At 36.6% G+C, this 15,952-nt stretch overlaps 1 protein-coding gene across 3 annotated transcripts in view; it reads left to right on the top strand.

The window, feature by feature from the left end:
* The window catches only part of LOC126919709 (photoreceptor-specific nuclear receptor-like), a 31,979-nt gene that overhangs the window by 6,478 nt on the left and 9,549 nt on the right, over positions 1 to 15,952 (top strand). For 2 of the 3 annotated variants that reach the window (XM_050729221.1, XM_050729220.1), the window contains exons 4-6: positions 4,693 to 5,119; positions 9,634 to 9,737; positions 10,207 to 10,239. In XM_050729221.1, coding sequence (XP_050585178.1) covers positions 4,693 to 5,119; positions 9,634 to 9,737; positions 10,207 to 10,239 — 564 coding nt within the window. The remainder of the gene's footprint in view (positions 1 to 4,692; positions 5,120 to 9,633; positions 9,738 to 10,206; positions 10,240 to 15,952) is intronic. The other variant, XM_050729222.1, reaches the window with a different exon arrangement.

Genomic DNA, 15,952 nt, shown 5'->3' with positions numbered 1-15,952 from the left:
GATACTCCGAAGCAAAACAACAACATGATTCGAATTGTTCTCTAACTCATATGTCGCTACATATCTATATATGAGAACCATAGTATTCGAGAGATATTGCTTTATATATTTGTTTATAATAACGTCATTGAATTATTTCTTTATTTATTTTATAATCTTTTTATTTATTTTAGTTTTTCTTTATTTTTTAATGCGCACAATTTTTTGTGTAATACATGACAAATTAAATAATGTTAAGTTCTACGCTAAGTAATACTAACAAGTTTAGTAGTAAAACAAGTAAAGTTTTCAATCAATTCTGTGAATTATAAACCTTATCATTGTCTGATTCAATATAATAGTAACTTATAAAATTTCACTAATAACATTAGCTCAACTACAGTGTACAAAAGGGTACAGATAAGTGGGACTTCTTGTCTTTACCTCATCCTGCTAGTTTCGTTTCCAGTTGTGCATAGTATGTGGATCGCAACTACTACGAGAATTTGTGGGAATTCCTGATCAACAAAGTTGGATGAATAGTAGAATCGATGTTAGTTGTGTCGACTGCGGAGGATTATGGTGAGCCTTAGAAGTCGTTTGGGGAAGAGTGAAATCTGTGTTTCAGGGGTGGATGGTATTGTGACGGAGGATTTATTGGAGAAAATTAGATTGATAAAGTGGGAGAGTCTTGGGTCTGATTATTCTTGGCGGAGGGTTTAGGATAAAAAGTTTTAGCCAGCTTTAATCAATCCTTTTGATGTCTGTTTAAAATAGAATCTCAAAAATGAAAGTATGGTGTGAACTACTGGAGAGTAGTAAATTAACAAATTTCGTAATGAAATTATATTGATTACAAAAATTCTCACATTAATTAATAAAAAAATAGCCTACTTTCAGGCTTCTTATTATCATATTCAAAATAAAATAAAATAACACAATGATAAACAAATAAAATAAAATAGGAAATATACAAATATAGATATGTATCTTCTAAGTCACGTGGCGTTGTAGAGGGATTAAAAGTGAATCGACAAATAAAATAGAATTCCCATTGATTCACATATCGTAATTCGTGTCTCTCTGTACGCGTACGCCGGGATTAGGGTGTTAACGAGATCGAAAAGCCGACACGCTTAGGATGTTACGTGAGCCGCATTAATAAGATCGTCTCGAGTTCATCCCTCGTAACCGTAACGACGAAACGATACGATTGAATTCTTCCTGATGTAGCCGTATCACGCGTGTCAACGAACGATTCAGACGTGCTCCATGGCCTTGATCATTGATTACGATTACAGATATGTATTTGTTTAATTTGAAACTATAAGATCATCATGATACAGTCAATTCGCACTTTAAATTCATCCTTACATTTCTTGTCACGTGTGCAGTAAATAGTGATTTCCTTCTTACGATAATCTTTACGTAATATCTCATATATGAAACTAACATATATTTTAAATAAATTTTTATTACATTATCAAAATGACGCCATAGAAACTAATTTTAATAACTTAATCCTAAATTAGGGTACTCGAGTATTACAGACATGAACTTCCCAACCTACAGACTAGTCTGTACATACCTTTCAACCTTCTTCAGACCTATACTATAGTTCCCCTCACTTTCTAATTCTAAACACTTTATTATTAACTCTAATTCGACCTAATCTGTTCTTTTGAAGCTAAAAATATATTTCGAATAAATTTCGAATTTTGAAACAAATAGTGAGTTAACCAAGTAAAGAAATTAAACAAGTAACAAGTTAATGTCCAAATAGAATACAATGATCGAGATGAAAGAAGTCCTCTTAAATAATCGAATTAATCATTCAAAGAATATTCCTAAAAATCGATCTCTACATTCGAACAATTCTCCCTCCTCATACAAAAACCATTCGACCGATTTAATTTTCCTTTTTTTAAAAGAATAAGTTTAAGCACCAAGCGCAATCTGTCGTTGAGTGAGCTCGACCCGAAAACGATTTTAAATAACTATGCGGACTAGAGCACGGTTAAATTATTTTGTACTGTGTTAGGAACGGGACCCTAACCTGATATCGACCTGTTGTCGATTCGCATGGTAATTCAAACGGATCCTATCTGACCCCGCGGCATTAACGAGACCGGAACGAGTTTTCGATCGGGTACGATACAGCCGACAAATACGATTCCGGGGAGATCTCGCGCCTCGTCGGGGCTGCCAGCGTGACTAATAAACTCGAGTGGAGAGGCGAAATCACATTTCGTTGATCACGCAGATGTTCGCCGGCCTCCGATCTCTTTGTATTTCCATCTTTCAATTAATATCGTTAACGTGTCACGCGGTGACAGTAAAATTTAGTTTCCTTCGAGTCGGAAGCACGTTTAGATGTTCCTTCTTCGCAATCAATTTGGATGTTCGCAATAAAACCTGAGTCGTAACAAATGAATGTTATTAAAATAAACTCCTTTTTGTTGAAATTATGAATGTATTTATCCATTACGCTTACATTTATCATGGAACAGGTAAAAGAATACGAGTAATAGGAAATTGTTATGCAATTTTTATTGAGAAATATTGTGCAGAATTTTATTTTAATGGAAATTCTTGTCTAATGAACCGTTTATTAAGTTTAAACTTCAAGTAGATAAAAGATACGAAGGTAGTTGTTACTTCATAATCTTTATAGAATTTGGATTCTAGGGACATTTTCAGTTTAATAAAGCGTTTGATTCATTTGAAAAAGTTTATAAAATGTTATAGTTAAAAACATATCAAAATAATATATAACTAGTTATAGAATTTTTGGTTGCACATTTTTTTATCTTTTATTCTGTGGTACTTGGTACGGTTTCACGACCAAAATTGATTCAATATTTAAGACAAAAATAAACAGAAAGGAGAGAGTAGTTAAAGGATACATTAAGCAAAGCAGCACTTTGTATTCTCCCCATGACAAAATCATCTCGCCTTCCGCTTCTTCTAAATATTTATGCCGTGGTTTTTAAGAACTCATTTCTCGATGTAAATACTGTTTGCCTCGCGATCCAGTCGGTAAGCCTTAAGGGATAGGAAAAAGAAACCACGAGTCTCGTGGGAACAGAAACCATAGCCTCAATCGTGTGGAGATTCTACCGGAAAGATTGGCAAATAATATTAAATAATAGCAAATTACACATCACTATTTTTCTAGCGAAAAATTATCATAATTTCTTTTTAAAAGAACCTAATATATCAAATAAAAATATTCCGAAAATTTCAATTATTTCTTATATTCTCCTTCTTATTAGTATCATTAATAATATTATAATCTTGTAGTATCGTAAGAAAAAACCTGATTAGAGATCGATCAAAACAGTGTCGTCTGTCCTTCAGTTGTTAGTTTACATAGGGAAAAAAGCCTATGTAACTAAGGTCACCTAGTTCTTGCGGAGCGTTGGCATGATGAGATTAAAGAGAGGAAAAAATAACGCTAATGGAGGGGGACGATTTGGGTTCAAAGAGTGTTGATGGAGAAGTGAGGACGTTGATCAAGAGGGCAGAGCTAGTCGAGAAGAGTAGAGTTGTTAGCATTGTCGAGTTGCGGGAGTTACTAGCGTTATTGAGAGATTGAGTTGTTAGCGTTGTGGAGTTGCGTGAGTTACTAGCGTTGTTGAGAGATTGATTTGTTAGCGTTGTTGAGTTGCGAGAGTGGTTGAAGTAAAATAAGATTGTTGCATTTAGTTCAAGTTAAACAACCATCGTTTTCTGTCTAATTAATATCTGTTTAGTTTATTTATTGTAAATAAATTATAAATAGTATCAGGAAAAATTTATACCTAAATTTCCACGATACTACAATCTTATATTCTTTTTCTTATTAATATTACTAGACTACAGATAATCGTGGAAAGTATTGATAATCGCTTTATCTTCGGCCATTTAATCAGCTACAAATCTTCAGAATACCCACAAACTGTCCCGTAAATCGTTTCTGGTAAACCATAAGACCTGCGCAGGAGTCGTGGGCATACAATTATTTTATGTACATTCCTGATCCCCTCCTCGTGAGAATCAATCAGGGTGCAACCGGTGATATAAGCACATGAAGGAGATTTCCGGGATTAGACGAACGTAACTGCCATCTGATCGAATAGGATGAATCAAAATCGATCGTGGATCATAAGCCCAGACCGTAAATTTGAAGTTGCTTCACTAAAATCCTACAACTCAGAACTCTCATTTCGTTCTTTTATTATTGTTTCTATTGGTGGCTTAATAAACAAATAAAGAATTTTGAACATTATTATTTTAAGGATTGAAGGCTACGTCGATGCATCTGTTTAATAAAGTTTCAACAATTGTGTAAAGTCTGGTCACCTGGCAAAAGAAATCTGATTGTGAATATTGACTTTGAAAGCAACAATTGCCTGTCAAATATTAAGACAAATATTATAAGTATCGAGTTCAACACTAATTTATCTTAAGATGGCTAGTCACGCTGTATATTAATGTTTTTTACTAAAAATACATTTGTAATAAATATCTTGTAATTTCTATTTAAATTTTACCAATGCTCATGATAGTTGAGTTTCGTTACAGCGTTAATGAAATTTTCAAAAGAGTTTTCCAACAAGTGTTCAAACATTGTGATGACTCACTGCATTATTATATCAAAAATTAAATATTCCTTCAAACAACTGTGCTCGGACGACATAAAAACCTAACTGAAAAACCATTTGTTTCCAGACTCTGGCGAGAGCAGCGTAATCTCTCCAGGATTACCAGAGCGTTACAGTCCTTTGGGGGCGACAGGATCGACCTCGAGTCACGATCCTTACGCCTCGAGGTCTGTTCAAGAATGTCCGGTTCCCCTTTGCAGAGGAATACCCACGGATTTCCCTCTAGCGAGATCGCCATACTTAACTGCTTTGGGAAACGGACATCCTCATTTGTTGGGACAAGTTCAGCAACAACAACAACAACAGCAGCAACAGCAGCAGCAGCAGCAACAACAACAACTGCAACCGCAACATGGCAGCAAACCACCACGCAGCCTTGGTTTGATATGCGTGGTCTGTGGAGATACTAGCTCTGGGAAACATTACGGAATTCTTGCTTGCAACGGATGCAGTGGTTTCTTCAAAAGAAGCGTCAGGCGGAAGCTGATATATAGGTGAGTTTAATGAAGAACTTTGAAAATGTGTATTTGATTTTTTTTTCGAGTAAGCATGAATGAGATCATTATATAATTAACGAATTATATCATCTATGATTTCATCACTGGAGCTTCAATAGATAAGAATAAATTCTTTTCCTTCATAATCTCATTCGTATTTACTAGAAATATATGCTGCCTGTTTATTGCAGTTAAATAATGTGTTGTGTTCAACAATACCCTTTCAACAGTTACCCTTTCAAACGAACAGCTTTCTTACATTTATAATATTCCCGATTCAATGTGAAACCAATATCTTTATACTATAAATTACTGAATTCTACCGAATCAACAGATGAAACTACACATTCCAATATCAAATTGGAAATTTTAATGACTATATGAATTGCTTCAAGTAACGTTCAAATATCAGCAAACAAAACCAGCAAAAAATCTTTTCATCTCACATAACACCTACTATATAATACTAATTCCGAAAGTCATTTGATGCAACCAACTCGAAACTTTTTTCGAGAAGCTCCCTATAAGATTGCAAAATCTCTGGTCTTCTATCAGATAGAAATTAGTCAGCGGATCCTCTTACGGCGTTTAATGTCAAACTGTTCAGCCCGTGGCGCCATGTGGTCCGAGTCGAGTGGGCTCATCGTAATACCGGGCAACAATGCGGAACGGCATAATGTTGAACCCTGGAGGACCTATCCACCTAACCCGCCACCCTGTGTATACGACGTACTATTACCATCCCCTGGGAACGGCCATCCATCTCCATCGGATCCCTCTCAGCTCGGAATCGCTGTCTGATACGCTCGATCCGTTTTACACGGGGCCACGTACGAGCCCACGGGCTGTCGACTCGTGTGCGTGCATCCCTTTGACTACGTATACGTGACTATCGATAACAGGCGTCCATAGGTGTGCGCGTTAAGCCTGTCGAAGAGATACACGACGCAAGGATGCTCGATATACAAACTATTAACCCCGTCGATGCTCGGAAAATAAATGTTACAGCTACGTCGCTTTGAGCACGTGACCAAACTGCGAATAATCTTCAACAATGAATACGGAGTATTCTTGGGTATATTCCGAGATTTTTAAGTCGTTTCTTTCTTGATAGGCAGATGTTTGAAAATTTGGAGGAAGGTTTCATGTGGTTTGAGGATGTATTGTGATCATATTGTGGGAGATACTAGTTGTTTCAATGTTTATTCATAATTTCAGAGAGATGGGGGATTTGTGAAAAACTCGGAGAGATTACGAGGTTTGAGGGGAGGTTTTGCATGGTTTTAGAAATAATTTCACGATAATTTTATTTGCGGAATTGATAATTAATTTATTGAATAAAAAGGTTGCAGCTACTTCAGTTATATTTACTCTTGATTACGTCTTAATCTTTTTAATCTTCCAATTATTTCTGATATCTAGTTGAAACATTATTATTGCCAGTCAACTACATATCCTCCATCACCATAGTATTTAAAAGGTGGAAGAAATCTCTATTTAGAGTATATTTTTTATTGTATTCAGAAAAATATGAATTTGCATAAATATCAATTATGAATTGCATTTAATATGCAACTAAAATAAAATGGAAACTACGCGAACTTATGAATCAACTTAATGTATAGTTTTGTCACAGCGTAAAATCGGATCGAAAATTGACTATTTTCACCACGTATCTTTTCTATTCAAGAGCGTATCCCATTGCACCAACTTTTTATTCTTCATTATCAATTCCTGTCGAATGGTCGTAACGTGGTAAAGAGTGAAGAGCCTCCGCACAGATAACCAATTACTAGTAGAGGGGAACAGAACCACGACAGATGCGTGTCGATGCGATGCACCGTAGCGCGGCGACGTATCAACCATAATCGTCAGATTAAAGTCCAACTTCACGGGTCGGTTAGATACAATTAAATAGATCGTGCATGATGCAGATTGCGTGGAAAGTTCGCACCAACTCCCATCGGGACACTCTTGAATTTTGCGAGCAATAGATTAACTGTTCCATGCTGTGACCGATAAACGAGTGTTTTTCTTGTCCACGGCATTACTGGCAGATTTCTATTGATATGGATATTAGAATATATGTATCAGTCCTTCATACAATGGTTACGAAAGGAATTGGCACATCATTGTATTTATTATAACATTAAAATATTAATTTGAACCAAACATATTAAATTTCATATCATTTACTAGTATTTGCATATCGCTACAAAAATGACATGTTATGAAAATGAAGTACATAGAACCTGATAAATTATTGGAAAATAAGGGTATGTGCTAATATTGTATTTATTGTATATTATATTCTTCGTCTTTAATTTAATTTCTTTCGGTAGTTAATATTTATGAACGGAAACGTATATCAATTTCTAACATCCTATCAAAGCTCCAAATTTCCTTTATTCTCAAAAATAACAACTCTCAAACCATATTGCCCATATTTCTTGCACTATTGTATAGCGATGATCATCAGTGAAACTATTCTTCATCGGACTTCTAAATGTTGGGGGGGGGGGGGGGCAAGTCATTGAACGATCCGTGGTTGCGATCTCCGGGCGCGATAACAGGCAGCACATGTTTCCGGTAACTCGATGAGCCAAACAATGCCGGTCAAGAAAAGAATAGAAAGATGCGTAAATAAATGTATGATGTGGTTCTGAAGCATGAATGCCGAGGAGGGCCGAGGGTGATGTATCCCCCGTTGTTGCACGGGCCAGAGGCGGCACAGCGAAGGCTCGCTGGGGTGTGAACGCAAATCAATTTGCGAGAGGAACCCCGCTGGCACGGCAACACGCAGCCACCCTTCGGTGCCCTTCGTGTTCCACCGCCTCGGGACAAGATAGTTCCAGGACGGTTGCGTCCTTTCGTCGCGCCGCTAGATCAAGCCGCCTCCTTGTGAGTGACGTTAGTTAAAATCGCGCTAACAGAGCCCCGGGAATCGATCGACCACCCTGATCGAGCCCGGGGCGACTACCATCGAATTGCTACCGTGGACATCTTTTTTCTGATTCGTCTGTCCATGGGAACTGGGAATTGTTTACAGGAAGGCATGCCTTTCGTTTGAACAGTTGTGGTTGGTAAAAATGGTTGTGATTGATAAAGAAGAAGTTATCCTTTAGTACAAGGAAAGAACGAAAAAATCAACTCTCTCAGTTGTTATCTAACAACCGATTATCTTTGCACAGGCACATTCTATATCTTTCCCTTGATACAGCTATTCTTAAGATTTGGACAAGTCTATCAAAAACGTTAGATGACTATGCACCCTTTGTTCACACGATTACTTTTTGATAATCTCAGATACTTTTTCAAAATACTATTCTTTCATAGGTATAACATTTTAGATCAAAAATATTGTTCGTTCATTTGACAAAATCGTATAATATTTCGATAAATTACGATGGAATTACGATTGGATGGAAGAAGGAACGATATTAAATAGGTGTATATCACTTGAATATCTAAGTTAAAATTTGAAGTTTTAAATATTGATGTTCTTTTACCTCTCTAGCGCTCCAATTAAATATTGAACATTATTTCTTGAAGGAAGTTTGATGTTTTAATATCTACTTCGATACTTTACTTTAGGAAATTGCTAAAGTTACTAAATCTTTAGAACACTGACAATGAGTAGGTATCTATTAAATGATTCTCAATACATATAAGAAAGAGTGAAAATACGAAATATGAGCAAACGAAATATGTCTCTGTACACAGTAATCATCCACAGAAACTGCAACGAATCACATCAATTTCTACGTCAAACGATTCGCGTTATGCAGAGGAAAAAGAAAAGTGGAAGTGATTGTAACCCCTAAGAAACGAAGCACCACGAGGCTACCGCTGGATTTGATGAAATTAAGAGGGATAAGAAGAAAGTACGTGACCCCGAGCGGTAGCCTCTTTACGTTAGTCAGCTCGACAGGATAACCGGGTTAGCTGAACAATGAAAGTAATCGAATTTAACGCCATCTCCTGAGTACGCAGCCAGGATTTCCGGCAAGTGCGCTCGAAATTTGTCGTCTTTTTGAAAGGGATAACAACCATCAAGTTACGATAGTCGTCGATGAAACGTCGTCGTCAAGGATCGATCGATTTCGACAATCGAGAGAGCTTTTCCACCAATAATGGCAAACGATGTTTTCACGTCATAATTTTTCTTCATTTTCAATCTACTGATACTCGATATGAAAATAAATCGTATATAATTAAATTGTAATTTAGATGAGTTTAATAATGGAAATTGGAGGTGTATGTAAAATGAAAATTTTTGTTTAAAGAGAAATCTTTCCGATGGGAAATTAAGAAAAAAACAAATTAAGAATAAGAATGAAAATTTTGAAACAAGATTTCCATTTAAGCTATCTTCGAATTTCGTTTAATGATTATAATATTAATAAAATTGAGAAGTTAATTATTGGAGAAGTATTGGGGAGTACACAAAATTTATGAAGGTTCTTTGCTTTTAGAACCTTCTTAAATGTATCGCAAAATTTTATGTTCAGATGTCAAGCCGGTACCGGAAGATGTGTTGTGGACAAAGCTCACCGAAATCAGTGTCAGGCGTGCCGTTTGAAGAAATGTATGCAGATGGGAATGAATAAAGACGGTGAGTAACTGAATTAAATATTAGGGGAGATATTCGATAAGCACGCGATTCATTTTATCGCGAAAATTACTTCATATCTTTTATGTACTTCGTTTTAGTCCTTATTCCTTAATATAGATTAGTATAAGAAACAATATTCGGCGAATTAAAGGAATAATGTATATTTTACACATTAATGAAATGATGTAAAATTTAAAAGAATATTGTGAAAGTTGACACATTTGGGATAACTTCGTGCGAGGAATAATTTGCTTCCTGAGCAATAAAATTCCATTTTCTTCGTCGAACCAATGAAGTTGTTCAAAATGTTCAAATATGATGGAAAGCGTAAACAAAAAAACTTCAGAATTGATTTTTAGATAAAACAAAAAACAATTCTGTGAACAACGAATAAGTTTTCTTCTTTAAACAGCGCTTGATCTTAACTCGTTCTAAATAGAAACTCGTTTTTTTTTGTTACGTTTTAAAGAACATGTCTCTTCCACTTCATGGATGCTGTATGGTGAGCATAAAACAATTACTTTCCTCTTAATCGACTTATGCAAGTTAATTAAAGTGAGTTGAAAAAACAGTGTCGGTGTCTTTTTAAGGAAACTTCGAAAAAATGAAAAATCAATTTTCTTTGGGATAAAAGCATCCATGTGTAAATTACAAATCAAATATCTAAAACCGACTGAGTTTGAAATTTCAAATTTCATATCATAATTTATTTATATCGTCAATAAAATTCCCAGAAATATTTAATCCCTATAAAACATCAAGAAACACAAAAAGTCCTACTAAAATTCAAGCCAAAAGAAAGATTTTACGAATCGTTTACATTTATTTTGTTCAAACATCAATAACATCCAAGACACCATTATTCCATTGAAACTCCTTTTATAATAAGTAATGTCTGTAAAAGTATATATATTTCATATACATACATACTTACAGTTAACATCCGTCAACTCGTTGTGTAACTAAATAAAGAAATATATGTATCTAAGCTAATGAGAAAAATTCCAAAAGAGTTTTCTTGAATTGTTAAGAAAATTCCACGCAAATGATTTAATTATTAAAATCAACAATCATGTACCCGGCATATCTTTCTTCTGTGGTCTTCATATCTTTAAACATCCAAAACTCTAACGTTTACCAAAAGACATTTTACCAAAAGACGCTTCACATCAACTTTGTCGACACAAATCGCGATTTTCGGAGCAAAAGAAAAATATCTCTCTCTCCTTTTAGAGGGTTGCCAATGCATCTCACCGGCTATCGATATATTAGATTATCTATTTCCGCAGGTAAACCCGTATTGTGAGAATCAATCAACGGCACGTTTTCTCTTTTCTCTTCGTTGAAGAGCGGAATTCGAGCGAGGGTCCTTTATGTTCGCGACATAAATAACTGGATAAAGGCGGAGCGATTGGCACGGGGTGGTTTGGTCCGCTTTGGCGGCACCGTTCGATTCAACTCTTAATGCCTTCTCAACCAGCGAACAGGCGCACCTGCCACGGCAAAAGAGCATTTCCCCCTTTTTCCAACGTTGTTCCATCGTCTTCCTTTTCTTTTTTCTTCCGTCGCGTCGTCCCCGCGGAAACTCGTCCCGCGGCGCGCGCCAACTTTCTTATTGCCGAACTTGACGTCGTAAGAAGAAATACTTCCAATTGGATTCCGGTTCCCTTGGCGACCGGTACGATGACGTTTCTATGGAACGTCGGTCGTTTCCCGTGGAAATTAGATTGCCCAGCGTCGGGAGTTACGCTTCGCGATGAAGACCAAGATATTTCGTAAACTTTCGCCATTTCATCTTCCGATATATCAGTTTGTGTGTTGCTATTTTTCTGCAAGCAACTGATGTACATAGATCATTGTTTGATTAATATCGTTTTGTAGGTGCTTCTGCTTGCATTGTGAAGAATTGTTTGCCATGATATTGCTATTCTATTCTAAATTGGTATACAGGAAGGAGATTGTTTTTTCAGTTTTGGTATTAATTTTGTTGATGGTTCTCAACGTAGGAGTGGGGGGGGGGGTAAAGTAGGAGCGAGACAGAAGGATGTGAAGAAAGGAAGGCGAAGAGAGTGTTTCATCCAGAACTAGAGAATGATGCTAGAGATACTAGAGAACTAATCAGTGAGTAATAGAAATTGTTGAAATGCAGGAAGGGGGTTGTTTTCATGGTTTTGATAATAATTTTGTTGATAGTTACGTTTTTAGAGGCACAACAACTTTCTAACTGATTTTTAAGGGATAGAGACAAAAATTTCAGTATTTTCTTAATTTCATGTGATTTTAAATGGTTTCATTTTTTATCGCATTTATTCTACAGATAAATAAAACCACGTATTTCAATACTTCTGGCAAATTTTACTTTCAACAATATGTTATTAAAATTTATCTTTTTAGTCACCGAATGACATAAACGTTCGCGAAGCTCCTCTTTATAATATTATATTTTATAATATCATAATATTAATATAAAAATACCAAAAATTATTCAATCAACTAAATACATTGAACCACTCAATATATCCAACCAATATATCAAAAATTGTCACCTGTATTGATATAATCACTCAATAAAAATTCATATCACGCTTTAAACACATTTTCCATTTCCATCAGGCGGAATAATCAAAAGTCCAGGTAACCGATCTACCATCCCGTCTATTTATCGATGGTACATCGTTTCTCCAGGCGTAATTCCTCGTAATTACAATCGTTAATTCTTCTCGTTCGATAAGCAGAGAAACTTCTCTATCCGGTGTGAACCCTTCCCATGGTGTCGGCGTCTACGACATGCAGTTTCACACCAGGGAGATAAACGCCCTTTTACAGATCGTTTCACTCTCATTTGCGTGAAGCTCACCGTGGGAGGTCTGCCTCCCTTTTTCACTTTGCTTCTTCCGCATTTTCTGTCCCTTCCTTTCTCGCCCACCGTTATGACACAATTTGCTGTGCTCTCTTTCTCTGTACGCCTCCGCTAACGGATTCCTTGTCATCGTGCGATACACGCGCGTCCCTTGAGCAGACGCGAGGAAAGGGCGCGCGCCAGACAACGAGGAGCGCGAGGATTTTTGCGTACAAGGATCGGTCGCACGTTGCATACGTTTATTTCCCCCAATTAACCCTTCGGGGCTCGGCGACGGCCACGCGACCGTCGCTAACGACCGCGGTGTTTACGACGCCCGACATCGTTTTCGCCCGTCGCGGCCAACCGCACTATTCTCTGCATGCGGCATGTCTTCGCCGCGTGTTTCATGTTTTGCCGCTCTGCATACGCGATTTTCATCGGACGCCAACCGCAGCACGCGGTAACGATCATTCTAACGGTTGATTTGTGTGTGGTAGATCGAGCAATGATAATTAATATCGCTTCGTTCGAAGATAGATGAAAAGATAATTTCGATATAGAATTTTAAGTGAAACAGCTCTTCTATAAAAAGACAGGAAAAACAGAAACGTGTGTAAAAGTAGTCTATCTTTCACCTACGGTGTTCATATGCGTATATATTAATTATAAAACCACCCTGTATTAACATTTTATAAAACTTATCAACAACATAATGTCACAGCGATATCCGAAATCTATTTCCAAGTTAGAAGTTCTCGAGTGAAGTCTCCCCTAGTGTCCTTAAGTATCCACAACACTTCGAATCGCGGGTTGATGCATTAAAAAAAGAAAATCAAAGGCACGTGGAAAAAGAAGAAAAGAGAAGAAGACAGAGGAAAAAAGAAAAAGGAAGGGGGGTGTGTGAAAATAAGCGGACTGAAGAGTTAAAAAGACAAAAGGGAAAGCACGACGCGTTACATACGCGGACAAGAAAAATTTCCCGGGGACGCGACCGGCGGAAGGGCGTTTATCTTTTCCACCGGCAGGGTAAACGGGAGAAAAAGTGAGAGAGCGAGGGCGAAGCAAGGGAAGAAAGCTCTGGGAACAGAAAAAAACGAGAGAGACAGAGAGCCAGATGCAAAAGGCTTGACGAAGTAGGAGGATCCTATTAAGCCGCTCAGCAGGCAGCACGACGCGTAGGTAAAGTGAGCCGCGGCACGCTTTTTATTATTACGAAATTACTGTGCACCCGTGCCACGCTAAAAAGGGGGAAGCTGGAAAAAAAAATTCTGCTGGCCATTACACACCACTGAGTGCCCTAATCGCGACGCCATTAACATGTGCCCGACGTCACGAGTCTTCCCTCTTGGGGATGGAAATGGATGGAATTGTCGCGTCTTTGTGGTACAGCCTTTGCAGAAAGTCGAAGATGTTGACCATCAGTATTTCCTGCTTTGAAACACGCTTTTCGAATGAAGATGGAAATTTTCAGATGTTTTTTAGCGATGCGGGAAATGCACGCTAACATTCATAAGCGTTCGAACACTTATACAGTGGCTCGCGAAAGTATTTGGACATTTTTCGGTACTTTTTATGAATATATTACGTATTTTATACGAATATTTCGAAATTTCATTAGTACTGTATGAGGCTGGACTATGTATATATCATGATTATATTGGTAGAGTTTGAAAGAAAATTGTGCGTGTGGTAAATGATACTGGTTAAATTTCTTTATATTTTCTACCTAATTCATTTCAAATTTCTTTGATCAGATTTAATTTACTATTTCCCTTTAATTTTTGCAAATATGTAGTTTTTGCAAAGTTTTGCTGATTTTTAGGATTAACAACGATTGCTAATTTTTCAATTATCATTATTACATCATCGAACATGGTGCACTGGTAAATGTCCATTTTATGTTTTGTTTTATGTTTTGGTTTCCTACATTATTCGAAGGTATTTCTGAACATAACAAAGATAAACTAATAAAAAGAGAAAATAGGTGCAGTATGTTCTTCGTTCAATGTTATTAAAATATAAATATTCGTGTTATAACTTATTATGAATAACCTTTTGTTGATTTGCCCTCTATAGAATACCAAAAACAATATTGTTTCTCTCGCAGTTGTGTAAATATTTTATGATGCTCTTATCAGACCACACTGTGTGACAATGCGAAGAAAGGAACTTAAACATAAATCGCCACGCCTTCTACATCAAAATTTAAATTGAAGTTACTAATATACAATCTTTCGCTTTTCTACTTATGTTAAAATAGAACACTTCAAAATTCCAATTCTCATTTTGCCACTCCATTCCTTTTTTCTATTTATTTTACGATCCAGTTTTATACCAGAACACCTCAATATTTTGTCTATATTTGATATGCAAATATAATCAAAATTTAAATTTAGATATTTAATACGCCATGAATTCACTTTTGTAGTGAAACACGCCAAACATCAAAAGAATAATACTTTGTCTTTATTTCACCCCTTAATGTATCCTTATTATCCTTACTGTGCCCCTAATATTATCATTTTCGAAGGTCAGAACGCCAAGTTAAGCATTAAGCAAACAAAGCAAAGCCCTTCTTCTTCCCCTTCTTCGATTTCGCGTATTAATTCAATCCCAATGAAAATACATGTCACTGAAAACGCGAGAAGGGAATATTACTCCATTTTCTGGTAGTCTACGGTGCATAAGGTTTCCAGAGGTGGAACCTCGTCTTCCGTTAGCTGGCAGCCGAATGGGAATTATCGAACGGCAATATATACAAACAATAAACGCGGCTGATTCCTACACGTCTGTTAAATTCACGCTTGTCAGTCGCAGGCCACTGGCGTGATATAACGCTGCGTTACGTGAGTTTGACGAGAGGGTGGTGGCCAATCGTTTGTTCCCCGATTAATCTGGCAAGACTCGTCGAACCAGCGAACTCCACTGATATTTCAATAACCAAGAAACTCTACAGGGGAGAGGATATTCCATGTAACGAACACAGTGGAGAGACATTATTGAGAGACATACCATGAACGACGCCCGATTGTCTGGTTTAGTTGATCGTTTTGTTCTCTCAGAACGGGAACCTTGTTCTTGGAATTGCGCTATTGCATAATATTATACACGAACATTACTTAATTTTAGCTCAACTGGAAAACATGCTTCGCGATTATACTGATAATACTTATAAAGGAATTATTATGTTAAGAACTAAAATTATCTAAAATTTAGTACCATGTTTCTTATAGGTCAATTACTATATTAAAAACTTGATCTATCTAAAAATTTAGATACATGTTTCGAAGAGCATAAAGAATGAAAAAATATTTGGAGTTGAAGTTTATTTATGGATTTAATAAATAAAAATCGTTTAGATGATTTATTAATT

This window comes from Bombus affinis, chromosome 8 (assembly GCF_024516045.1).
Source record: "Bombus affinis isolate iyBomAffi1 chromosome 8, iyBomAffi1.2, whole genome shotgun sequence".
Classification (NCBI taxonomy): Eukaryota; Metazoa; Arthropoda; class Insecta; order Hymenoptera; family Apidae; genus Bombus; species Bombus affinis.
Note: the sequence above shows the minus strand (reverse complement) of the source record. Positions and strands in the feature narration are given on the sequence as shown.